The 26,072-nt window shown below is 41.4% G+C and overlaps 1 protein-coding gene across 2 annotated transcripts; it reads right to left on the bottom strand.

Annotated features, from left to right (window-relative positions):
• Positions 1-2,068: 2,068 nt before the first annotated feature.
• Positions 2,069-25,554, bottom strand: MCM6 (minichromosome maintenance complex component 6). 2 transcript variants are annotated; one of them, XM_039495626.1, is made up of 18 exons: positions 24,957-25,554; positions 23,430-23,576; positions 22,516-22,626; positions 21,575-21,824; positions 19,879-20,044; positions 19,650-19,795; positions 18,004-18,154; positions 17,207-17,348; positions 15,699-15,840; positions 15,425-15,532; positions 14,780-14,935; positions 13,813-13,941; positions 12,895-13,056; positions 11,135-11,270; positions 10,690-10,857; positions 7,382-7,521; positions 5,996-6,045; positions 2,161-2,276 (listed from the first exon to the last, which is right to left on the bottom strand). In XM_039495626.1, the coding sequence occupies exons 1-17, from the start codon at positions 25,052-25,054 to the stop codon at positions 6,040-6,042; spliced, it is 2,358 nt and encodes a 785-aa protein (XP_039351560.1). In that variant the 5' UTR covers positions 25,055-25,554; the 3' UTR covers positions 2,161-2,276; positions 5,996-6,039. The 2 variants fall into 2 exon arrangements, with proteins under 2 accessions (XP_039351559.1, XP_039351560.1); XM_039495625.1 differs by lacking the exon at positions 5,996-6,045 and having other exon boundaries at positions 2,069-2,276; positions 24,957-25,552.
• Positions 25,555-26,072: the final 518 nt, after the last annotated feature.

The raw sequence follows: 26,072 nt of genomic DNA, 5'->3' as shown, positions 1-26,072 counted from the left end.
GCCAGTGTCCAAGAAAAGGTGGTCTTTCCAGTTGCTTGCCAGGATCTGTAAATGTCTGCAGAGATACCTCCAGAAGATGTAGCTTCAATCTGCCTTCTCAAGCCTCTAGAGAGGGGGCTTTGAAAATGTCCTGTGAAGGGACCAGTGTTCAGCCATGTGCCCCTCTCCTAAGCACAGGAAGCACCTCAACCGGCTATTGTTGACAGGCCCTACTGAATGGCAAGAAAGCCATACCTTAAATTCTGGAGATTTGCCACCAGCCACTTTAGGCCCATGTATGGTGTACGGGGGAGGGGTCTGGCCCTGGTGCAGGGGGGGCAAGAATCCGACCAATGCCCTGAATCTCACTAAAACTTACTTTTATTTTTACTTTTTTTTTTTATTTTTTACACAAATGTGTAAATTAAACTTGTCTATATAACTAAAAAAAACCCACCTCAACAATAATAGGTCTAACTAAGTATCTCTGCAGGTGAAGACACGTGGACACCACAGAATTCTGCCTCGCAGGCATGGGGTGGCAAGTTGAGGCCCCCCTACCCCTTATACCCTCAATTATGGTGCTTGCTAGGGCCTAAGACAGTGGTTCTCAACCAGGGGTACATTTACCTCTGGGGGTACTTAAGAAGTCTTCCAGGGGGTACAACAACTCATCTAGATATTTGCTTAGTTTTACAACAGACTACATAAAAAGCACTAGCGAAGTCAGTACAAACTAAAATTTCATACAATGATTTGTCTATACTGCTCTATATACTATATACACTGAAATGTAAGTACAATAGTTATATGCCAAAAATGAGATCATAAGCATTTTTTCAGTAATAGTGTGCTGTGACACTTTTGTATTTTTATGTCTGATTTTAGAAGCAAGTAGTTTTTAAGTGAGATGAAACTTGGGGGTATGCAAGACAAAAATCAGACTTCTACAAGGGGTACAGCAGTCTGGAAGGACATGAGCACAGTCCCAATGGCCACTGCTATTCAAAAGAATACAATTTCACACGTGGGCCCCATTCACAAGTCAGCCCTCCCCTCCCCACACCCCAAGAATGTGTGGACAATCACTCCACCAAAAAAGTGTTTCTTTCAGTATTTTCTATCAGTCACAAGAGATCTTTAGGTCCCTACACTGTCTGGCTCATTGTGACTGTATCTTTACTTCTTTTGAAGACAAAGCTAAACAAGAAGAGTAAAAATTACCAGTTGCTCACATTTGTGATTTTCTTTGCCTTTTTTTAACATATGTCAGAAGGTTCTCATTGCACAACTTCACCTGAGCAAGATTTGATTGAAGGACTGAAGGTTAAAAATCTAGTTACTAATTCACCAAAGTCCACACCCTAAGAATCCACATTTACCGTGTGGCTGCACTTTTCTGCCAGTTCACAAACCAGGAAGTATACCAAAGACAAGACAGTCTGCCCTCATCAGGCATCATCATATTTTGGACCTGTCTCTGTTTTGACTGATTTACTTTAAACACGCAACAAAAAAAAAAGTATATCTTAAAATAAAGTGAAAGTCAGATTTTCTAATTACCTGATATTAGAAGGTTTAAAGAAACCCTCTACAAATAGCATCAGCTAGACACTGAAGGTAAAAGCTTGTCTGAAATACAAGTATTTATATTATTTTCAGCTTGCAGAGCAGAGTAAGAGGAAAGTTCGTAAGTGAAACAGCACCCAGTCTCAGAACAAAGCCATCCCCCAAGACACACACAGACATTTAACAATTTTTTATTTATTTAATAGGAAAAACAGAATTGTAAAAATCTACATCATAAAATCTCACTAACAGATACTAGAGAAGAATGGTGCAAATTTCCCCACTGTTAAAAAAGCATCTGGATAGCTCCATGCTGAAGATTTCATGTTGCCTTACCTTGCCTTGTTTGGAAGAGGACCATTAAAAAAAACAAAACAAAAAAAAAACCAACCCACAGAAACATTATATAATTTATCACTTATATAAAACCACGTTCCAGGAATGCTGAATATCTATGAATAATCATGTATTACTAAGAGTACTGCTCCACACCACAAAAGTGTTCATACAAATGTAAGAATGTAACTATTCAGTGAGTATTGCAACAATGTACAAAGAATGCATTTCCAACATGCAATTAACAAATTAAGTCCTACTATGGTATGTTACAACCCCTAGTCTTCCAGCTGATAGTTGGGGTTAACTACCAGGTATGGGTCTTCATCAAAGCTCTCTCCTTCTGCGGAGCCTTTTAGCCCAGTCTGGGTGAGTTCTATTAGAATGTGGTCCTGAAACAGACACAAAAATCCTTACTCACACAAAGGCTTACAGCCTTAATATTGAACACAGTTATTTTTTAAATATAATTCTAATGCAGTAAGTGTTTGTTCTTTTTTAAAGAAAAGTCAACTCCCTTTTGCACTTTAAATCTTTTCCCTCACCTCCCTTTTGCATGTTTCTATTGTAAGTACTTATATAGCACCCCCATTGCTATGATATCCAAGTACAGATGGAGTAACTGAGACACAGATTTCAACAGGCGTCTGATGCCTAAATACTTTTGGGGATCTGGGTCTAGGCAACTTGCCAAGAGCCAGAGGATGACTGTGGTGGAGCAGGGAATTAAATCCAAGTCTCCCACAGCCTAGTGCTCTAACAACCAGATCAGCCTTTCTCCCAAGGATGTGGTTCACTGCTACTTTTACCCCTTTAATCCTGCATGCCCATCCTTATTTCACCTAGTCCTCATGCTACCCAGACTTCATTATCCCCGTCTCTCCCCACTCTTCCATTGTATATGCTGTCTGCTTCAATTTTTCCCTGCAGAGAAAGATTCCACAGGCTCTCTTCCTCTGGTAGTTTTTCCGTTTTTTGCCTCTTAAAGCAGCTGACCCTTCTTATAGGCGGGGCAGGTAGCACCACCTATTATTAAAAGTTGCTCAACACTTTCCCGTATAGGAATGTTTTAAATTGTTTATAACACTACCAAGCCTTAGCCATCTAAGCTGAAATTTTCCATGCCGGTATGTCTCAGATGAATTTTTATTTTGAAAATTTCAGCCAAAATGGTTCAACTACTCCCAAGAATGAGATTAGGGGGCAAAATACATTAATAAAACAATGTAAAAACATTTTGGCAACCTTTTCTTTCAACAGTTCTTGTGCCCTCATACTTGGAGTAGGGACTTGAAATTTGGGTGCTAGGGACGTGTGATTTGCTGTCCCTGGGAAAATCTGCCCAAATTATAATTTTAGGGGGTGGGGGTAAATTCACAGTTCATACATGCTCAGTAAAGACTTAGATTTTAGCAATTAAAAATCTCCAAAGTTTCCATCTTCTGAGGACAGCTCATACATGTGCCCAGACTGCACGAGCGCCATCCTCACAGAGCAACTGAGCATGCTCCATCCGGTCTGGGGCCACAGGGTCAAAACAGAACTTTCCCTGTAATGGCTGCTCCAAGCGGAGGTAGAGCCAGGCAGTGGAACTGAGGGCAAGGAGCCTGCCCTTCCTGTAAATTCAATACCCCCAATTCTTGGTGCTCAGGCAGTATGGAGGAAAAAGTCAACTGACTCAAATGCAGAGGAGACAAGAACCAGATCTGGAGCAGGGAAAGAAGCAAATCACGACAAGAAGCCTGGTGGGACTAGGGGTGGGCTGGAAGATAAGGTGAGAGAAAAACTGAGCTGGTATCCGTGAGGAGCCTGAAGTTAGGGGAGACAGATCTGATGAGTCAGAGGAGAACCAGGACTGGGTAGGCAAGAGAGACTAGGCCTGAGACACACAGATTTAGACTGGGTAAATGGGGAGAACAGAACTGGTACAAGGAATCAGGGGTGAGGAATATACTGGACAGGTTGGAGCAGTAGAGTCTGTGTTGACTAGAGCATACTTCCCTCCAGAGCCTGGAACGAAACCCAAGATTCCAGAGAGTCTCACCATTTCTTTGGCGCTGGCAAATCGCTGTGAAAGCCACTGGCAAAGTGTGTGTCTCATCCCTCTCTAATGCTGCTCCACTCAGAGGATGACAACCTATTCTTGTTATCAGTTATTCCATTAGCTGAAATGGCTGAGGTCAGGGTGGAAAAACTAAGGGTTCCAACTCTGCTGATGAACCATTTGGGTGTCAATAAGACACTGAAGCCTGTGCCACCACATTTTCACTATTTTTAAGATGCGATATCTAGATTAAAACGAATGTGGATAGGCTTACCCAAGCTGGAGTACTGAGTCCAGTTTTGGGCCCCCCACTACAGAAAGGATGTGGAATAGATGACTCTTCCATTTCAGCTACAAGGATAATTGACCAGGTTGTTGTAGGTGGTCAGCTGCTGTATAAACACCCTCCAGGCATGTTCAGCTCATGAAAAGGCAGCTGCTGGTGACATTAGGATGAATACCATTTTGTTTTCGAAACCCTGAATATGCTGATGACATTGCTTTGTTGGGTCGGTTTGGTGAATCGCTGCAGAGGATGGCTGATCTGGTTGGGCACAAAGCAACATGCACTGGCCTTGTTATTAATACGGACAAAACCAAGTCCCTGGCCATTATCAGCCTCCAGCTCCTGACTACAACTAGCTCAGTACTAACTTGCCTAGTCACGATATTGGAGTAGGTGGCAACTGTCAAATACTCAGGAAGCATCACAGACCACATGGAAGATATTCACAAGATATGGATGCTCATACAGCAGCAGCTGCTGCCGTATTCCAGAACCTTAAACGGCCTCTATGGAGACATTGTGACAACAAGGTTTCTACAAAGCGGTGTATCTACAGACCTACAGTTATACCAACTCTTTTGTATGGCAGCGAAAATAGGAATGGACACTAAGGAAGGCTGAAGAGCACTGGACCGATGTTGTCTTTTCTCAGTCTTGGTCAGTTGCTCCATATCAAGTGGCAGGACAAAATCAGCAATGAGGATATTCATAGCCAAACCCAGCAATTACCTTCATCAGCCCTGGTTCAGTTTTGACAGCTTTCTTGGTACGGATATATTATTAGCATGGAAGACCAACAAATTGAATGCCCCTACATGGTTGGCAATCACATAGTCACCGAAAACTTCAGTTGGCACAATAAGATTGCCAATGACAGAGAGACTGAACAACCAACCCATTTCTTGCTGGAGATTGATCTGGGTGGCACTTGAGCTGCAAAGAGGTTATGTCCCTTTAGGATTTTCCTTGAGGATGACTATTCCAGAATAAGAGTGCCTTATACCAAATTAGCTTAATCTATTTGGTCAGGAATAGGTACCCTCCCAAGGTAGATAAACCCTAAAAACAGTAAAAACAGTAAAAGCAACAAAGAATCCTGTGGCACCTTATAGACTAACAGACGTTTTGCAGCATGAGCTTTCGTGGGTGAATACCCACTTCTTCACTTGCATCCGAAGAAGTGGGTATTCACCCACGAAAGCTCATGCTGCAAAACGTCTGTTAGTCTATAAGGTGCCACAGGATTCTTTGTTGCTTTTACAGATCCAGACTAACACGGCTACCCCTAAAAACAGTAACTCTTGGCACTGCAGAATTTACATAGCAAGCCAATTTAGCAACGTTTGTACACTGTTTTAAGTAGTAGACTTGCCTGCCCCAAACATTGCCATAATGAGAAGCAGCATTTCTTGCCAGGTATAGACCAAGGAGTACTTTCCAGTTAGGCTTTTGATTAAAACTGACTTCTCAGCTTCCCTCTGGCAGCTGTCATTTTAACAGAGAGAGAAAAGATAGAATCTAAATTTCCAGAGAGCGAGTTACGCCACAGTGACAGAGACCTAAACTCAGGAGTGAAGACTGTGACATTGAGCCAGAAAGCAACTAGCAAGCTAAATGACCTAAATTTAACCTTTAAAAGACATATTAGAAAAGTATATAAGGAATAGCTATTTATAAATAGTAACTAGGGCTAACACAGCCACATAGACTAGAGCTTTGAAATGCAAACCCATATTGTTAGAGAATTAGAGGTTACACTAATTGTATGTGTTTACTTTTACCTTGTTAGATGTTAACCATGTAAAGAGACGGTTCCTGTCTGTTACTATATCTATTGATTCAGAGATCAAAAGGGAAATATTAACATTTAGATAGAACTTGGGTGTAAGAACATAATTGACTAGATTTCTCATTGAAGTTTGTAGTAAACTGTTTCTCAACTGCTTAATGGATAATTACCTTATGCTGATGAATGCAACTAGTTACCTGTGTATACATAGGAAATAGGTTACTTTAAAGCCACTGTTCTTCACCCAAGGAATGCCTGCTGTCAGGAGGCTATTGATGGCCTGCCAAAGCACTATAAGAAGAGCTCTTGGCCCCTGATCCTGTTATCTCAGATCTGCTTAAGCTTCATAAGGGGACGTTTGAGTCGCAAGACTGAGGTCCCCAGCTCCAGAGTGGGTCACCCTAATATTGGACACTGGACTCTGACCTATGAAACTAATTCTGAAAAAAAACTCTTTGCAACTCTAAAGCTCACCATCTCTACTATGAAACTGACCTAAGGACTCTATTTATGTCTGTATGTATAATGATCTTTTAACCAATACTCACTCTCTCCTTTTTTAATAAACTTTAGTTTAGTTACCCAAAGACATGCTTATAGCTAATTCTTGTTAAGATCTGAAATATTCACTGACCTGGTGGGTAATGTGTCTGGTCCTTCGGGATTGGTACAACTTTTTATATGATGAATAAGATTTTCAGTAAACCTGTATTTGACTTGGCTGTCTGGGTAGGAGCTCAAGGCTGGGTTGCTTTAAGACAACTGTACTTCTGGCTTCTGGGTAAACCAGTAAGGTAGTGGGGAAGCTATTTTGTTGCTGGCTTGGTGAATCTAAGTATCAGAATAACCACCAGTTTGGGGGATTATCAGCCCCATTCTTTGCAGTTTGCTCTAACCAAGCAATATCACTGTGGCCTGCCCTGGAACCCTGATCACAAGAATATTTCAGCTACATGGGCAAAAGAAAGGGTAAAGTTCCATTCCTCGGGAGGCTCACGTTATTTACGGAATGCCTCAAAGTCACTACAAGAAAAATAGCAGCCCTAGAAACTGGAGTCCATGAAAAGCTTCAGGGAGTATCACAGCCTACTGTTAACAACTTCAAGTTTGCAATTCAGCAGGACAAAGGAAATCTTGGACAAGGAAAGTATGTAACTCCTGAAGCTCACTCACACCCACTCACCTCTTTTCCAGCCTGTAATTCTGACATTCCTTCCATGACCAGAGTTTTAACAGAAAGATATCTAGGTATTTATACAGCACCAATTATTGGTGCCTGCGCACAGAGATACTGTATGTTCCTAACTTGTCAAATGTATCAAAAAAACCATTTATAAGCTAAAAACCCTTTTAAATATCCACGCAACTGCATACATACATAGTGTGTAAGTCGATGAATGACTCTCTCTATGATCTTCTTTCTATTTATAAGCTCTTCTTCAGACTCTATTTCTGATTCAATTTCCTTTAAGTACCAATTAATAAGATCACTCTTCTTTAATGAGGAATCATCCTCTTCTGCAAGGAAAAAAGAAACCTAGATTATTCTAGTTACAATGCCAATCCCCAGATTGCATAAATATACAGCAGCAGGAGGATACTAATCAAACTGTCAAAGAGAAGGTTTAGTGTAACATTTACAATGTTGAAAAGAGAAGCCCAAAATAACCTGTCAGATTATTTGCATCAAGGAGTTTTGATTTCCCAGGAAATGAGAAGTGTCTGATGACATGTCACAATCACATTGGAGTCACATTTAGACTGAGAATTGAAGTTCTCATTTCTATCCATCCATGCAGCTCACAAACTAAATACACGGTCTGGAAAAAACACCAGCTAGAAGATTCAAAAGGTAAGAAGCAGTGGCAAGCAGCACTGTCTAGTTTCCTCCAAGTAAAGCATTATTGTTCTGTCCAAAGAGGAAGACACTAGTGTCTTTTGTAATAACTGCACATTCTGTCTACCTAAACCACTTTTGCAGCTTTAACTGGATATTGCAATCTTTACTTCCAATCTTAATTTTTTCTGTAGGATTGCTATATTATTGTCAAACAGCTGCCATGTTTCACCTAGCAGTGACCTCATTTCAGCTGACATATTGTGGATCCATGGTGCTGTGAAAAAGGGCCCCCAATCCAATTCATGAAGACAAACCATGCAGCCCTTCTCCCAACTTTCAAACCAACGTTCTTTGGTTTGGCTGACTGGGTGTTAATGAACCCAAAATCTAACCTAAGAAAAGTTTCCTCATGAGATTTGTGTGAACTTGGTTTCTGAATGGGTTGTATGGTCTGAGAGGATATTCTTCTTGTGTCCTTATACCACAATCATAGGTTTCTCCAGCATTGGGCACATAATATGGCTTGGTCTGTAGCCCTGGTGAGATCTTCCATGATTCCTCCAAAAGCTGGCAGACCTACAGATGGTGTGTGTTTCACTGGAGTCACATGTGTCCGGGTCATTAGCATAGCCCCCACTTCTGCATATTGACCTTCCAGCTCTTGCTTGGAGGCTATTTAAACATCTCCAGGTCTATCAATCTCTCTTGGTACCTGCAGGAAGGCATTCGGCAACATCAACGTGCATTTTGACATCTTTGTCGAGTATTTTGAGCAGTGTGCGCTACATTTTTTAAGCAGTTCTGTTGCTGCCAGGGAGGACATGTGTCACCATGTAGCAGACATCTGGTATCTTCAACTTGTCATTATCATTCAATTTTGCTTGTGACCACTCTCCTGATATCTGGCGGAGCAACTCCAGCAAGCACATAAAGGCTTGTTCATGTCTGTTGGTTTTAGACACCTGTGGCAGCTGTCATTCAGTGCAAGTGCAGTGGCTCTTAGGATTCAAAATGGGGATCCCTGCAATTAGCAAGCTTTCTGAGCATACTGTTCTCGGTGCTAATTTTGCCTTCTATCTTCTCCACCTGTGCCTTGAAGGAGAGAATGCGGCCTGGCAACACTCCACAATAGACAGGATTCCACCAGTGGGCAAGTGATATCCCATTCCGGATGATGCCGAGTTGTCTATTGGCCTCACGATTCCAAAAATGGAAGAGAAGGACTTGCATTTTGGCTGCGCTGGCATGCACTTGATTCTCGGTGTGACAGACAGAGCCCTAACAGTGCTGTTGTTCGCGTAGCTTTGATCTGGGCAAGAGCTGTGGCTTGGGCAGAGACACCTAGGTCATTGGCAAGATAAAACTTCTTTTGCCAGTTGATCCAGAGGTGGTGCTAGCCCATTGGGGGCCTTAAGCAGATGCATTTTTGCCCCACGCAACACATAAAAAAAGCTAATAGCCCTTGAGCTGCTCGGGCCCTAAGCAATTGTTCAGTCTGCTTATGCCAAGCACCAGCTCTGAGTTGATCATTCACATAGAGGCTGAGAAGTATTGAGGAGAATATGCTCCCTTTTGGTAGGCAGTTTTTCTGTTGCCACCATAGGCTCCACTTGCCGTGTTATTTGAAGTAAAAACATTGGTTCTCTAGTAGACACTATCAGTTGTACAAGTTGATGACCTTTCATCATGTATATTTTAGCGAGGAGCCTTCAGGGATTTACTGTGTCATATGCTGCTGGTAGGTGCTGTGTTTGTTGACTCTCTTACTATACCATTTTCTAAGCCATCTTCAATGTATCCAGTGATATTCAGCATTTGACAGGTTCACGACTTGCCTGGGCGGAATCCAGTTTGCTCTAGGATTAGGTCCTTTTCAACTAGTTGTGACAGGCGGTGTAGGATGAGATGCTCTTACAGTTTGTGTAGAGGACACAGCAGTGATATAGGTATGCAAGTTCTTCAGCTCCACTGTGTCCTTCTGCAGCTTCAGGAGTGCCACAACACATGCTTGTTGCCAGATCTTGGATACTTTGTATGTATCTGAGCAACTTAATTAACCAGTTCTTTATTGCTGGTCCAAATGGTTTCATTTGTTCAGTATGAACACTGACTAGGCCAGCAGCTTTCCCATTCTTAAGGGCATTAATTCTGGAGGTTAATTCAGTATACAAAAGTCTCCTGCTCTTCTTGCCACTTAAGCTGCATCTTAAGTTGTTTGTTCAGTGCCCTACCATTTTCTAGGAGATGTTGCTTTGCCTTCGTTGACTGGTTATGCTTTCTTCCTGCTGTGTGTCATGTCCATACTCTCAATGAGATTCTGCCTTTACTGCTGTTTTTCCTCCTTTAGTACAGAGACCAGTTCTTTGCCAGTTGCGATGACATCCTCAGTGAATGGGTCTGCTTTGAACTTCTGCTTTTATTTTGTGTACCGATCCGATCACTCAGATGTTAGTCCTGGCAAATAATTTGTTCTGCAGTCTCATGAAGCATGCGTCGACACACAAAACATAGCGCATTGACAAACTGTTTGTAATTTTCTAGTATTGGTTCAATCTTTCTTATAAAGAGCACTGAGGTCACTGAGGAAGCCGTTTCATTCTGCTGTCTTAAAATTAAAGTCATGCTGGAATGATACTGAATTTGGCATTATGGCTTCATTGATCTGAATGGCAATGGGCCAATGCTGCGAATGTGGAATCGGACCCAAACTAAATTTATTACACGAACCAGCTATGTTGTTGCTGACAAATGCCAGATCAGAGTTGAAGCCCTGCACTACAATATAATCAAAGAGCATCTGTGATGATGTAGCCCATTCACTTTACAGTTTTTAAATTAGTTCTTACCTTCTTCTGCTTTCCTGAGGTGCAGCACAATGAGGTTAGAGATTCGGCGGTATTCAGAGAAGCCAAGTTTCAGGGAAGCCTTGGGGGCTGCATCTTTGTTTGTATCCTCAGAGTGGTCACTGATCCCATTCACAAGGCCATTGACACCTGCTGCAGCATCTGCACCGCCTGTATCAACAATTTTTATGAATGAAATTTAAGCTTCAGGTAATTAGCATCGTTATGCTGATCTGGAAGCTGAAGCAGTCTGACTTTCCCAAGATCACAGCAAGACAGTGGCAGAGTTAAGTACAATCCCCTACTCAAGCCTTGGAGCATGAGAAAGTAGGTTGAAGCAGGAAACAAAAAGGACAGATGCACTCTGTCAAACCATTAAGCACTAAACATTGGAAAGTCCCTCCTCCCATTCACGAGCAAAGCCAGAAACTGTCAGCAAGTGACTTACCATTGACTCCATCTTCAGCCTCCTGATCCTCCATTTGCTGTTCGTCATCTTGGTCTAAATTGACATCTGGAGTCTCAACTCTGATGATAGATTTGTTTAATAACCTGAATGCTTCCTTCACATGTTTTGGATGAACCTGGGAGAGATTTGCAAAACATATTCTTGTGTTCAGAACCTAGGAATTGTACTTCAGATAGTCACTTCTCAGGGTAGAATCACAAAGAATGGCATTGCAGAGGTCTCCAAGGTCACATCTCACTAATCCTACATCAAAAGTAGAATTTTTTTTTTTTTTGCCAGCCCCAGAAACTCACCCTCAGCTGACAACCAAGGTTGGTTCTTTCTATCTCATGCAATTGCCATAAACTATAAAGATTCTGAAGGCCAAACTATGCCCTCTGGCAGCTTGTGACTTTCAGAAAATTTGCATAGGATTACTGATGAATAAATAGCCTGAGTTTTCAGGGCTGGCAATTAGAAAAAAAGTTTTTGTTCAAACTGAGCCCACAGATAGAGAACATCGAGTCCCACAATGACATTTTTATAAGGTCACTTAATGACTTTTGATAGGACATCAACCCTTAACACAACAAGCAACATTACCTAAATTACAGATAATCCTAACCTTTTCTTAGAAAGTGACACTTTTACTATTCACTAGTGGATTTTTTGCACAGTACTTGAACTATGAAAATTTAAACTCGCTTGTTTCACTTTCAGGTTTCCAATAAAACAACACAATGCTGTGAGGTTTGACTGGCAACAGTATTCAAGAATGTTTATAATTGAAGTGTGTCCCCTTGGAACCAGAAAGAAATTAACTAGAATCATCTTCATTAGCCCAACTACAGGCTGCAAGGTTTTTAAAACTAAACTTAGCCAAAATCTGACCTGACAAGCATCTTTAGAACATAACTAGCAGATATTTTTTGGATATCATAACAGTTTAGAACAAAATGTGTCAAATTCAAACAGTGATGAGTAAAATCATGTTAATCCTATATTCACACTGAAGCAGATGGGTTTTTAAACTGGGATTAGATGATGAAAAAAAAGTAGTGAAGTTTTCCAAATCCCATCCATACAAGAAACCACGTTCAGTAGATCTGAACAACTGCATAAATATGATCATGCATGTTCTCTGGGTTCCCTGGTTTTGGCTCCCCCTCACTGAGTTCAAATACACCCATAGGCTCTGCTGGGCTCCTTATACTTGGCAATGCAACAGTGAGGCTTAGATACCCTGCTGGGTTCTGCTTGGCTCCTTCTTGATTGGGGGTGGAAGAGTGGCAGCATCTCCCAAACCCACTCAATCACAATGCCAATGAAGCTGTATCTCAGTAGATTGAGTAGATCTTCATAATATTATCCTTCTCCTGCCTTACATGTTTTGATGAGCAGTGAATATTTATATTAATATTGCTGAGCACATGAATTAATAGTCAATCGGGCAGATCACATACATCTTAGGTAACTTTGAAAATGTGAGCCACAGTATCCCTCCCCTACCCTCCCTCCCCCCCAACAACATCTAGAGATTTTTTAAATATGGGAGAACAAGGCAGCAACATGAAAGAGGAGTTGACATGCCATACAACTGAGTACTGTGTGAATCAGAGACCTTATTTTAAGCTGGGGAAGAAAATGGCCAGGAAAAAGCAAATTCAGAGTATCACTGTCAAGTTTCAAGACCAAAATGCTAATTGCTTTTATGTAGCTCTTTAATTTTTTTTTATTTTTTTTTAAAAGCTGTGTGTTACCTCATCACAACAGTGCATTCGGGCCATAGCTTCAGACAGTCGAATCATGCTCTCCAGTTGTCGTACTGTGATTCTCCAGGATGACTTCGTAACTCCAGAGCCATCTCGTTGACGTAATCGTTTATACTGCTCAACTATGAAGTCCTCTGACTCTTTAGAAATCTGATTGAAATAAGATGGTACATTTGTTCATAATGAACTGGTTTAAGTATACTGCTTCCATTAGTGGAACTTCTGAAAGTTCCACTGCATATTTCTAAAAGCCACTTTTAAAGTTGTAATTTGGATAAACAACAACAAAGAATTTGCTTCAGTTATGTTCAAATTTACATTTTCTTATGTGCAGTAACCTTTCAAAACAAAAAGTTTTTCAATTCAGTTGCTTGATTATACAACAAAGTCACTACACTACAGATTACCAGATACTGTTGAGGCAATGATTATTCTCCCACACCCAGAGATATGAATTAAACATGATGAAGCTCTTCATTTGCTTTTGGTACTGACAGACATTCAGCTCAAGTTTTTAAACCCAATCTCAACTGTGCTATCGGGGGTTCTGGCAATTATAAGGAGAGCAAGTGGATCCAAAATATTCCAAACTTCCACGCCACAGCTTAATTAACTGCTATACTATGGGATCAGTTCATTGATTTACTTTCTACCTGCACAAAGAAAGCATTAAGCAGAGTAGTAACTTCACTTCCTTAAAAGCAGCAAAGAGTCCTGTGGCACATTATAGACTAACAGACGTATTGGAGCATGAGCTTTCATGGGTGAATACCCACTTTGTCTGATGCAGGTGCCACAGGATTCTTTGCTGCTTTTACAGATCCAGACTAACACGGCTACCCCTCTGATACTTCACTTCCTTAGACCTTTCTGTATTCTAAGATAAAATATAAAAAGTAAAGTTACCTTCGGTTTAAACTGTCTTGCAAATAGCAGGTACCTTCTGATATCATCTAGTGAATACACACGATCAACAGATTCTTCTATTCTGGAATGCAGATCCACTATGCGCCTGGCAATGGCATAATCTGTAACCTAAGAAGTCATTGCTTTGTTAGATCATTTTCTTATAGCAGTGAAGCCATCATCATCAACTTAACACACAACAGGGACATTGTTCCTTCATTTCTTGCTCCCCCATTCGTTCCCTTGATGTCAGAGCTACTTTTTCCAGAAGCAAAACTATCAAAACTCTATGCCACAGCATACCACTGGAACATTAGCAGTTTTAAAGAGGTGGAAGAGGTAGTAAAAAAAAAACCTAAATGAGACTGGCCATGACCTCTTGGAACTTTACTTTATGAATAGTATCTCAGTCAAACAAGTGGTAGAATCTGGAACTTGAAGGAAAAGAGAATTTAGAATTCCCTCACTGTCATCTCAGACTACTTTCTGTGTATTCCATCAACTCCATGCCTGTTAGAGAGTCAATCTTAGAGAAGGGAACAGAGAAAGGCAACGCTTTCTACATCTCATTTTCTTATTATTTGTATTATAGAGGCTCAGAGCCACAGTCACTGATAGGAACCCCATCGTACTAAACAGGGTACAAAAAGCAAAAAAGACTGCAAATTCTATGGGGTATAAGGCTATCTAAGATAACATATAAAAGAAGGAGAGACAGACTGACAGGGGAGTACAAGAAAACACAGACGATACGGTAAACTGTGGTCTTAGCACACCAAAGCAAATACCATGTTGACTATCGGCAGCAGTCACAGCTTCAGTGACCAGCCAAAGCACAAGTTAAATCAAACTACTAGAAATCAGCATAATTTGTACAGCAGATGTGTATTTCCAGCTTTGTAATTCTGTAGACTGCAGAGAGAGAGAGAGAAGAAAAGGCTCTGACAGCTCCTGCCCCTGTATTTACCTCATTACATTCATCCACAAGAATGAAGAAGAGATCAAATCTGGACATGATGGGAGCCGACAGATTTATGTTCTGTTTCAGAGATTTTGATCTGTCATAACGCCCACCAACTGGGTTTGCTGCAGCCAAAATGGAGGTCCTGGCATTCAGAGTAGCCTGACAATGAAAGAAAAAAATTACCAAAGCCTTAACATGTCACTTGTCAGTGCCACTTACTAAGGAAACGCAACAAGTTATGACTTCTCTTCCAACTGGTAGGTATAGAATTTAGGCATCTGTCTGCTAATGCAGCCACATACTTTGCATTATCCCCACTGATTTAGAGGGAACCTCTACTGACAGCAGCAGCACAACAAAAGCAGTAGAAATGATGCCACGAAAGAGTTTTGGCTAACTAGTATTTTGCCCTGATATACAGTTCACATTAAAGGTCATCATTTTAACAGTTAAGATAGTAGTATCTGAAATACTGCAGCAGGCACTTTTAAAATTATTATATAAGGCTCAATGCATTCAAGGTAGGTTTCTTAGTTTTACAGATAGGGGAAAGCGAGGCTCAAAAAGGTTAAGTAACCTGTATTTAAACATATATGTTACAAATACATAGGTACACATGCAAACTCTGCAAGGAATGGTGCAAGTTACCTTAACTCCTGCTTTTGTTATGGATATAGTCTGTTGCTCCATTGCTTCATGAATGGCAACTTGATCTCGTATGTCCATTTTGTCAAATTCATCAATGCAACAAACCCCCTAAAACAAGAGTAAAGAAATAAGATCATCCAACTTCTACAGCAGCTAGCTCAAAAAAATACAAAAAACTTTTGCAAAATTGTATACAGTGAATCAAAACAACACAGGGAATACTGGAACCCTACTATTCTTAAATGCTGCTTCAGATTTTAGTTAGTGGACTTACATTATCTGCCAACATCAGGGCTCCTGCTTCAATGACAAATTCATGAGACTCCTCGTCTTTCACTACAGCAGCTGTTAGACCAGCAGCACTGGAGGCTTTCCCGCTGGTGTACACAGCACGGGGACTGAACTCCTCCACATGTCTGTTGGAGAGAGGTACCAATTAGTCTGCACTAACTATCCACTTTTATTAGAAATGTTGCAGGAGGTGCAGATACAATAACTTTTACACAGTGATGCCTTCTACCACTCTATCAGGCCGAGGGATATGCTGGCCGCCGCTTCCCGCTACCCCCATTGGCCTGGAGCGGCAAACTGCGGCCAGTGGGAGCCGCGATCAGCTGAACCTGAGGACGCGGAAGGTTGCTGATCCCTGAGATAGTACATAATCTGCAATATCCCAAATTTAGGTTAATAAAATGTAACAATACAGTTTAGATATTGGCATCTAAATATTCGGGTACATCTGTCAAAAGGTTATACTAAGAGTAGCTTGTGGAAAGCAAATATAGCAGTGAGTGTAGATTGCCCCTCCATAATTGATAATTTAGGATAGGCTGTTCCTTACTAAATACAATCCATCAGAGAAGTATTTCAGTTACTTTCCCAACATGTTCTGAGTGCTATGCAAACATTAAACCTCTAAAAAACCTACTGGACCTCAGAAGTAAAGTATAAAAATCTTATCTGTGTTTTCCCTCCACCTGTATGTTTAATAACTGGTCAAAGGCCTCATCACAAGTCAGTGTAGAACTGGAATTAGAATTTAATTCTTCCTATTTCAAAATCTATGCTCATTCCTCTAGACTATGCTGTGAGTGGAAACCCCATAAAAATAATGCATTATGTCATATCTGATGTTTTAATTTACCAAATATTAAACAATATAATACATTTACTTGTTTATTTTCTAAAAAATGGGTAGTATGAACCATGGTACTATTATTTCTGCTGTAAAGGGGTATAAAAATATAGTGCATTTATTACTCAAATTCTGTCAAAAGCAACACTTGTTACCATATTTGTCAAGCACCAGTCCATTTTTGGCATCTAATGTCACCACCACCACATTGTTCTTACGGTGTAGCCAACAGAGTTTATTGTTTGCTTCTGTATGTCAAAAAATATTCAGTGGTGTTTGCATGGTTCTGGAAACAGGTGCTCAAATAACTTATTCTTCTTTACCTGAGGTAAGGCTGAACAAATATGCTGTACAGATACACCTCAAGTATGGCTTGACTCAAAGATTTTTTTTTTTTTTTTTAAATTCTCTGGGATACAGTAAAACCTGAAGGAAGAGAAATATTTTAAGCCTTACAAGATTAACTCTTAACTACTAGACAGTGCTCCTTAAAGTTATTGAATACACATATCAAAGTACTAGCTTAGGAGGCAAATGCATTGCCTTCCCATATTCATTAAGTGCTTTACAACTTTCTCCCAACATACACTCCTAGCTCTGGTTACAAATGGCAACATTTAAGTGCTGGATTTTAAAGATATGCTTACTTGAGAAACTGACTCTTGGCTGTACTTGGATCTCCAACAATGCAAACGTTGATGTCCCCACGCAATGAAGTGCCTTCTGCAGTTGTCTTAGGAACTCCTCCAAAGAGCATCAGTAGAATCCCTCGTTTCACTTCATCATTACCTGCACCATAAAGAGAAGTTCCAGTGAAGGCCCATAATGCAGCTTTGGGATGTTACACTTTGTGTAGATAAAAATTCAACCCAATGGAAGTTTAAAAATCTCATGTATTTCAACAACATGCACTGGAAACAGCATTTATATGCTCGATGCAATTTTAAGGTAGAGTAAATTACAAGGAAGCTGATTTCCTTGGCACTATAGCAGCCCCAAATCTTTGGACACAACAGGGGGACCTAAGTGAGTTCACAAGCAATTATTCTGAGCCAGTATCAAAATATTATCAAATTGCAGCTATTGTCTGAACAATATTTCATACACTCCATTCAGAACAGAGATATGTGAAGTCCTATCCCTTGGATGTTTTTGAGTGTCTATACCAGACAATGTTTGCATCCAACTGCTAGGCTGTAGGGTTTACGGAACAACTAGAAATAAACAGGTCAACCTTGTAACGGAAATTACTGTTCTGATTGCATTTAATTCCAAAATATTAAATAAAAACCCAACCTTTTATAGAGCACTATAAAAACTAGACAGGAGGATTTGAGATATTAGTTACATGTCTTCAACCCGTCCCAACACATTACTGAATAGCAGTGGCGGATACTATCAAGAATGCTATCTGCTCACCCTGCGATAACAGCTGGACTCTTACCATGTACAGTAGGGAAGAGGCTGGTACAGAGATTGTGGTAAAGGTTTTTATCCTGGCTCATTTCAAACACCTTTTCCCATTCCTTTACAGACATCTGGTTTTTAATGCTCTCTGCAGTCTGTTCCTCATCTCGGAGCTCTTTCCCACCAAACTAAATACAAATAAGAAAGTAAGAGTGAGGTAACATGATACAAATCCAAAGTATGGGGGGGGGGGGGAGGAGGAGAGAGAAAACTACAGGCTTGAAATCACACAAGTTTAGCATGGAAAAGACAAATAAGGTTTCTGTTCAGTGTAGCCTGCTGGGATTTCTACAGAAGCATGTGGGTTTGTTTAACAGGGAAATCAAAAATTGAGGAATTTAAGTTATGCTTTTTGATTTCCATGGAAAAAGTACATTTGGAACATCCTTTTCTTTTCCAGTAATACCACTGAGCCCCTTCACTCTCAAAGCAATGGAGCCACATGCAGCATTTTGCCCATAGCAAAAGAGAATTCAGTAGTGAAATGGGTTAAAGAGTCTGTGCTAAAACTGTACTTTTAATTCTCTATTGAAATTAATTGCAAACGGAAAGCATATCACTAATACTAGAGTAAGTATACTTCTGCTTCCTGCAAATTTAAGAAGGATTCAAATACACACCTATGCAGATGTCCAGTTGCTACTGAAATTATGCAAATTATGTTAAAACTTAGCCACAGATAGATTTAAAAATTGTTTTTAGTTCATTTGTACAGTGGGAGCACCCAAAGATTCACAATTTCAAGATCAGGAGCTTGGTATTGTTCATGTCACATTTAAGATGACCTTAAGACACCCAGGAGATTGAGATGCAGGGAGAGACAGGAAAGATGTATGACTGGATAGGAGACAGGTCATTTACTACCTTCTTATTTTAAAACTCTACAGTAGGCCAGATAGTTACACCTCTGAAGTATATGTGTGGGAGGCAGGGCTGCTCTCTAGTAACCCCTTCAGGCCCAAGCCTAGCACTGCATGTGCTCCCTGCCAGAATCTGCAAGGCTTGGCTGCCGCTTGGCATAGGGCAGCCTGTGTTGCAAACTTGGCATCAGTCTCTAAACAATAACAAATCAACAACTCAGGTTTAGGTTGTCTGTACCTTTTATACAAAGAGGAAAAAAAGGCAACCTTAAAATGTACATGCTAAGTTGCAGCGGTTAGGGCAAGGCCCTGATGTGAACCTGAGTTCTGGCTTATCCTTGAGGAGTTCCTCCTCTGTCCCAGTCTCACCCAGCTCTGCCCTTAAGCAAAAGCAGGCACACCATCTTAAAGAGCCTGCTGGTTTTTGATTGGTCAGTATTTCCTTTTGACTGTTCTAGGCTTCTGGAGGACTATCTTGTTGGTTTGCTTAAACTGAGTGGTTTTCCTTGGGCAGGAAGTGTCAGGGCACTGATGTCTCTAGCAGAGGGCAAAAAAGGTTTGACAGACCCTGTCACAGTAACAACATGGGAAGAGAGACTTTGCTACATAAACCAAGATGGAAGAGGAATATAACAGTTGCAACACATCATATCCAGGGCAAAATCATAAACAGAATAAACTGAAGCTTCACTCTCTCAGAGAGGCAAAAAACCCACCACTCTCTTCAAGTCAGATCTTTAAGTCTATTTCTTGAAATACTCACCCGTGGATTTGTTGGAGCAACATAACATGCTAAGAAGACTAGTTTATAGGACAAATCTCTGACTCCCAGAGCACGAAGTCCTCTGATTCCTTCAGTTTCATAACCCTCTGTACCACTGACACGGGAACCAGTTTCTGCACGCACACCTGCCATATGAACAAGAGTCTTAATTTTGTTTCAAGTATGCACACAGGACAGCTTAAGTCGCCATTTACAGACAGCAGTGTACCTGGGGTGGAGAGCTGAGCTACATCGGGCACAACAATCAGCGATCCTGTGAAGTCACACTTGTCACCAGCCTGGGCTGACTCTACCGCTTCAGCACGCAGGATCACTTCTACACTGCGAGGAATGCTTCCTCGAGGCAGTTCAGCCTGCGTCTCCTGAATGCGAACCTAAAGAGGAAGAGAATATTAAATGCTCTGCTGAAACTGACAAGTTACATTTTTAGCAATTTAAAAGTATTTCTAATTTTTTTATATCTAACATGTGGGGAAATGGCATTTGCCCTCTGGAAGCTTCAGTCATATCAAAATCATGCCACTTCCTTTTAAATAAAAAAAGGTGACTATTTAGAATGTCCTACTGGAGCAGAGGATTAAGGATGCTGGAAAAACTGGATAGGGTGCAAAGAAGTCAGAAAAATAATTTGAGGGCTGGGGAAAATGCCTTGCAGTGACAGACTTAAAGAGCTAAATCTTTTCCTTCCTCAAAAGGAGTGCATAAGTTAATTTAGGCCCTATCTACACAGTAAAGATTGTAAAAAAGCAGGGTGGATTAATTTAAAATCAAGGCAATTTAAATCGCCATGTGGAAAGCCTCAATTTAAGTAGATTTTAATCAACTTTTCCCCTTGTACTTCAGTTATTTTCTAAAGAAAGAAAATATTCACATTGGTTAATATAATCATTAGAAAAATCAGGTTGATTTACAACTAAATAGAGCTTTTACACTAGATTTGGTACATCTTTTTGCTTTCTAGGCATGTATGTTATAACAATATACATTGATTTAAGCAATTATAAAGCTTAATATTTTCAGATTCTTATTAATGTGCATTTTTAGTATGTTAGAAAACAGTGAATTATATATTGCTTATTTATTACATAATTTTTTGTTCATGATTTGTGTCAAACTGCATTAGGACAGTAGCTGGAATGTAATTAAACACAAAACAGCATATTTATTTTTCATTTAAAATGTTTTGAGAGATTATAAATGTAGGTCTTAACATATTTTGTATTAAATTCCGATTATAGGTTTATTTTTTTAAAGAAAAAAATTTAATAAAACAAAAAAATTCAATTAAAAAAATCCAATGTTTTATTTTTTCAAAAAAATCGTCAATTTTTACACACCCTAATAACAAAATAAATTTGAAATTCAAAATAGCATTCTCATTAAACCATGTTTAAAAAAAAGTAAGTGTTTCAGCATAAAAAAGAGATGAAGGCTACTGTTTTTTAAAAGCCTGATAAAATGGGTTGGCTTTGCTCATCTGAACCACTCCATATTAATATAATTCAGTCATAACCAAAGTTAATAACTGTTAAACTCTATTTTAGGTGGATAGAAAAAACTGTTGGCATAATATTTGCATAGAACAATTTTACCTTGCTTATTATGGGAAACTGGCATTGACGCTCTCCTGCCTTAAAATGTGTGTATTTTATTTATAGACGAATAAAGCATCTCAAGTCTGAAACTTGCTTAAGTCTCATATGTAACTTCAAACACTTAAAAATACATCTTCTGGAGATAGAAAACAGCCACTTATAAATTCAAGTCCCTTGTGTTAGGACTGCAAATTATCTGACTCCATATAATCAAGATTAAATGTGAACTAGTGGCAGTAGCACCTTCTAAATATGCAGACATCATTAACACATACACCCAACAAAGTTCTAGGGAAGCCATGGAAATACCTTTTGAAAGTCAACAAATCTTGATTTGTTTGTGTCCAGCAGGAATCTCCTTCTATTGGCACAGACTGGGTTTCTGCAGATGTTTGGCTGTGTATATTTAAATTGTTGCTCCACATCTTTTATCACTGTCTGACAGTCTAGACACAGGAAGGTTCCACTTACAAGCTCTGGATGAACTGGATGGGTTCGTACCACCTGTCCACTAATACGCATCAATGAGCCAATTCTGGCTGATGTCAACTCTCGAATTCTGTTAAAAATATCAGATTAATAGCCATTCAAATCCTAGGTGACCTGGCATTCCAGTTTTATGCCTCATTTCAGCAAAATACTTAAGCACTTAAGATAAATATGTGCTTACGTTTTAAGTAATGCAATGGAATCTAAACACATGCTTAAGTGCTTTCCTTAACTGGGGTGGTTAAGAGCATTCAGTACCACACCGACATAATTCTACAACAGACATGTTACTGCAGATATCATGCTTAGCATTAATGAAACTTGCTCATTTACTCTGTGTTTCTAAAATTATCTGTGATGAACATAATTTGGATGATTTCTAAAGTTTAAGTCAGCATTACAAATGTATGAGAGTTGTGTTTTGAAAAAAACATGTTTTAAACTGATTTTAAAATAGACAAGTCACAGAACGCTTGTCTATTTACAAGTGACAGAGGGCTTGGGAAATATTTCTGTGGAAGACTAGATGTTTTTCTAAAAGATATGCTCTAGGAATTATTTTGGCTAAGTTATTTGGCCTGTGTTACACAGGAGGTCAGACTACTAGATAATCACAGTGGTCCCTTTCTGGCTTTGGAATCTATTAATTTATTCAAATTTTCATTGCTGTGTCATGTGTTTATTGTTGTCAGATCTTCTTTATCCTATGTCTGCTTAGTCCAGCTCAATGTGTTTCAACTATTAAAATTATATAATCTTACTTGTGTCTGGTAGGTAGATCTTGGAATGCCACATAAAAGTCTTTGTTTGGAGGAACATTTCCATGGTCTCTGGCAAAAGTCTTCACTGCTCGACACAGATAAGGATAAACTCTGAAACACAGGAAAGAATTTCACATTTTACAGAAGTTACACAAAACTCCTTTCCCTTTACAACCAGTCAAAGAGCTCCCTTTGTAAGCTTTGGCTTATAGTATGCCAGGACACATGTAAGCAAGTATAAAAATGCCAAATATGAAACACTGTGTGATAACACATTTTAGCTCTTCATTATAAAAAGGGGGTTGGGTAAAGCTTATTTCACTACTAAGGGCACATCTTCACTTCATGTCTTTAACATGGCTTGTGCAGTGACGGCATAGTGCTGGGAGAGAGAGAGCTCTCTCAGCTCTATTAAAAAAAAACCTATCTCCACGAGGGGAATAGCTACCAGCGCTGGGAGCACAGCTACCATCAGTGGTGCACTCTCTACACTGGCACTTTACAGCGCTGAACATTGCAGCGCTCCAGGGCTGTTTTTTCACATCCCCGAGCAAGAAAGTTGCAGCGCTGTAAAGTGCCAGTGCAGACAAGCCCTAAGTCTTCTGGGTCAAGCTTAGCCTGAAACAGATGTTGAGACTAAAAAACAGCAACTGGCTCAATAAAGTATTTTCAAAGTAGCAAGTACTACAATGGATGGATTAATTTAGTATTTCCATATTGTCCATCTACTTTTCCTCACAGCACAAATGCAATTGCCTATTTGCCTCATGTTTGCTGATAGTTCTAAACACAGCACCTGAAGTGGGCAGAGCTAGTAATTGGGCCAGTCAGCAGAAAGTTCTGATGTAATGGGGGGGAAATGTTTTTAACTGTAATATCCAGGTCATGTTGTCCAGTTCTCAGGTGAGCCTTACCTGTAGAACTCCTCCTGGACAGTGGTAGAGAGCTGCTGGTTGAACTGCTCCAAATCCACAAAGCTCACAATTAATGTGTTCCTCTCTGGGCGGATTAGCTCCTCAGCATCATGCAAGTATTTGACTTCCCCATCACTGTTCTGGAATCTGAAAGGGACACCATTTCAGGGAAAAAGTTTTGCAGTACTGTATACCAAACAGCAACTGAATACAATTCTTCAGTGTCCTGTGAAAAGGGGGTAGGAGAAAAAGCCATATACCACTAGCACTTGCAAATGTCACTGCCAAATATAAGTTTCCTCCTGCCCCTTTGTCCACTGATCCACAAATAGCGATTTCAACATGAATTAATACAACTGGATCTGTATTTCACATACCTGGTTCCCCAGACAGGATTTTATTTATAGTTTAACAATGACCTGCACAGGTAAAATGTGTTTTATTTCTTTATGATTGTTACAGATTATATGAGGAATAGCACCATGTGACAGCCTTGGTTTTTGATTGAAGACCCCCTGGAGGACTAATCTGAACTTCAAATGTGAAAAATGAAACTTAAGCAACCAAGAGATGAAGGAACCTTCGACCACGCCATACAAAGCTTCATTAACAGCTATTGAACAAATATTCCTGACAATGACTTGGAAGAAAAGCTCTCTCTGGGAAAATTCAAATAACCCAAGGGAGACCCACATTCTCTCTCACAAGCCTTAGAAGAGACTTCCTATTCATGACAATGAGATATTATGGAGCACCAAATCTAAACACAGTTCAAATCTAGGCCAAAACAAGTTGGCAGTCTTGCTAACAGTAACCTTTGTGTGTCACATGTGCATGATCTTACAAGAAACGAAGGGTACAAAATAAAGGCTGTTTTCTGTCAAGTATTAGCATTTTCTGTGCACAGCGATCCGAAATGCACAAAGCAAAGCACAAGTGAGTAAGGTACAAAGAAATCTCATATAAGGGTCTAACCATTTATTAATTTGTAAGACATCTGGGATTATACTTTGCTTTAACAAGGGAATGCTCAAAAGGAAGTAAACCAGAGGGAAGCCACCCTCCCCCCTCAGGTCAAACATAATGGACACCAACCAGCTGCAAACAAAGCGCAGGTGTGTTTAATTGTAACTAGGAGAGGCCGCATCAGTGCAGGGAGGTGCCGAGAGACTTCAGCCCCCATCAAGCAGCCGCACTGACCCAGGTCTCCTCCACCCCGCAGCGTCCGGGGTTTTAACAGCGACGCGCTCCCGGGGAGACAGGGCTGAGGAGGCTGCCGAGTAAGGAAGGTGCATCTCCCGAAGCCGGGTCGGGCACCTCGGAGCAGCCGCAAGATGCACCCCTCCCCCGCCCATTCCTCCCGCCTCCTGCAGGGAGCATCTCCGCCATGAGGGGGAGGGCAACAGCCGCGCGTAGGGGCGGGAGCGCAGCCGGTGCGGGGTAAGGGCCCGGCTGCCCCCGCCCCGTGACCGCGTCCCGCCGGCGGCGGTGGGGGGCGCACAGCTGCCGTTGCCCGGGGACACTTACTCCTCCAGGAAGTCCTGGAACAGCTTCTGGCACTTCTCCGCCACCTCATCGCGGAGCTGCTGGGGCGCGGCCCCCGCATCCCCGGCCGCTAAATCCATGGCTCGTGCTCAGCCTTCCCACCGCCACCGGTCCAGGAGCAACTCGCGCGCTGCGGACACAGCCCACGTGGCTAGCGGGCGCCACCACCGACCAATCAGCGGCCGCCGCTGCCCGCGCCCCGCCTCTTCCGAATGTTCCCCGGCAAAATTTTCGCGCCAAACCCGACACGGCCTGCAGATAGAGGGGAGGTGGCATTTAAAGGGGAAGGTTGCGAGTCGGCGGACGGCAAATTAAGGGACCGTGAAACAACAGCCCAGCCTCTGCTGGGGAATGTGTCTGAGCACCGCAGGCAGCAGCGGCCGCGCATGCGCGATGGTGGCGGCCCCTTTCTTCGGTTGCTAATCGCTTGAAGAGGGCCGAGGTCCCCTCCAGTCCGTCGTTTCTGTGAGTCCAGGCTTGTGAGCTGAGCCGGCGACAAGCGGCACCTGCCGGCCGGCCGCCGTTTTCACAAACTGTGCCCCGCTGAACCACCCTCACTTCAACTTAAACGGGAACCGCTCAGGTTTGTCCCAGCTGCCCCTCCGTTGTGGCGGCGGCGCCAGCGGGCCAATTTTCAGTGGCTCGCGCTGGAGCCTCGCGTTGTTTCCCCTGCGGGAGGCCTTGCCCCTGTCAGCGGTAAGCCCCGCGCCTAACGTGTGCCGGGCTTTTTTAAACAAACATGAATTGTGGAGCAGGGCAACATGCCTTGGGGGCAGACGGGCCTCGCCCGGCTCCACTGCTGCTACCACCTCCTTCCCCGCAGCGGTGCGGGAGACATTTCCTGCTGTACTGCCCTCATGGGAGGGACACATAGGGGGCACCTGACCACCTCACATGACCCTCTATGTAACTCCTTCCTGCCTGCCCCCCCCCGCAAAAAACTTTCCCCATCCCCTGTGACATCCCCCTTTGTATATACAAACATCAACATGCTTAACTACTACATATGGGGGGGGGGGAGGAGTGAGTATTCAGTTTTATATGGGAGTTGGGAGAGGAGCCATTTCAGCATAGGTATGACTTATTTAAAGACAAATG

Source organism: Mauremys reevesii, linkage group 11 (genome assembly GCF_016161935.1).
Source record: "Mauremys reevesii isolate NIE-2019 linkage group 11, ASM1616193v1, whole genome shotgun sequence".
NCBI lineage: Eukaryota > Metazoa > Chordata > Testudines > Geoemydidae > Mauremys > Mauremys reevesii.
The sequence above is the reverse complement of the archived record's forward strand: the minus strand, read 5'-3'. Positions and strand labels throughout refer to the sequence as shown.

Excerpts from the sequence above, each read along its gene's own strand:
- MCM6 (XM_039495625.1), bottom strand. The coding sequence starts at position 25,054 with ATGGATTTAGCGGCCGGGGATGCGGGGGCCGCGCCCCAGCAGCTCCGC. Across the intron at positions 19,796-19,878 it reads AGCTCAGCTCTCCACCCCAG|GTGTGCGTGCAGAAACTGGT; the intron begins GTACACTGCTGT and ends TTCATATGGCAG. Across the intron at positions 17,349-18,003 it reads CCTCTTCCCTACTGTACATG|GTAATGATGAAGTGAAACGA; the intron begins GTAAGAGTCCAG and ends TTTATGGTGCAG.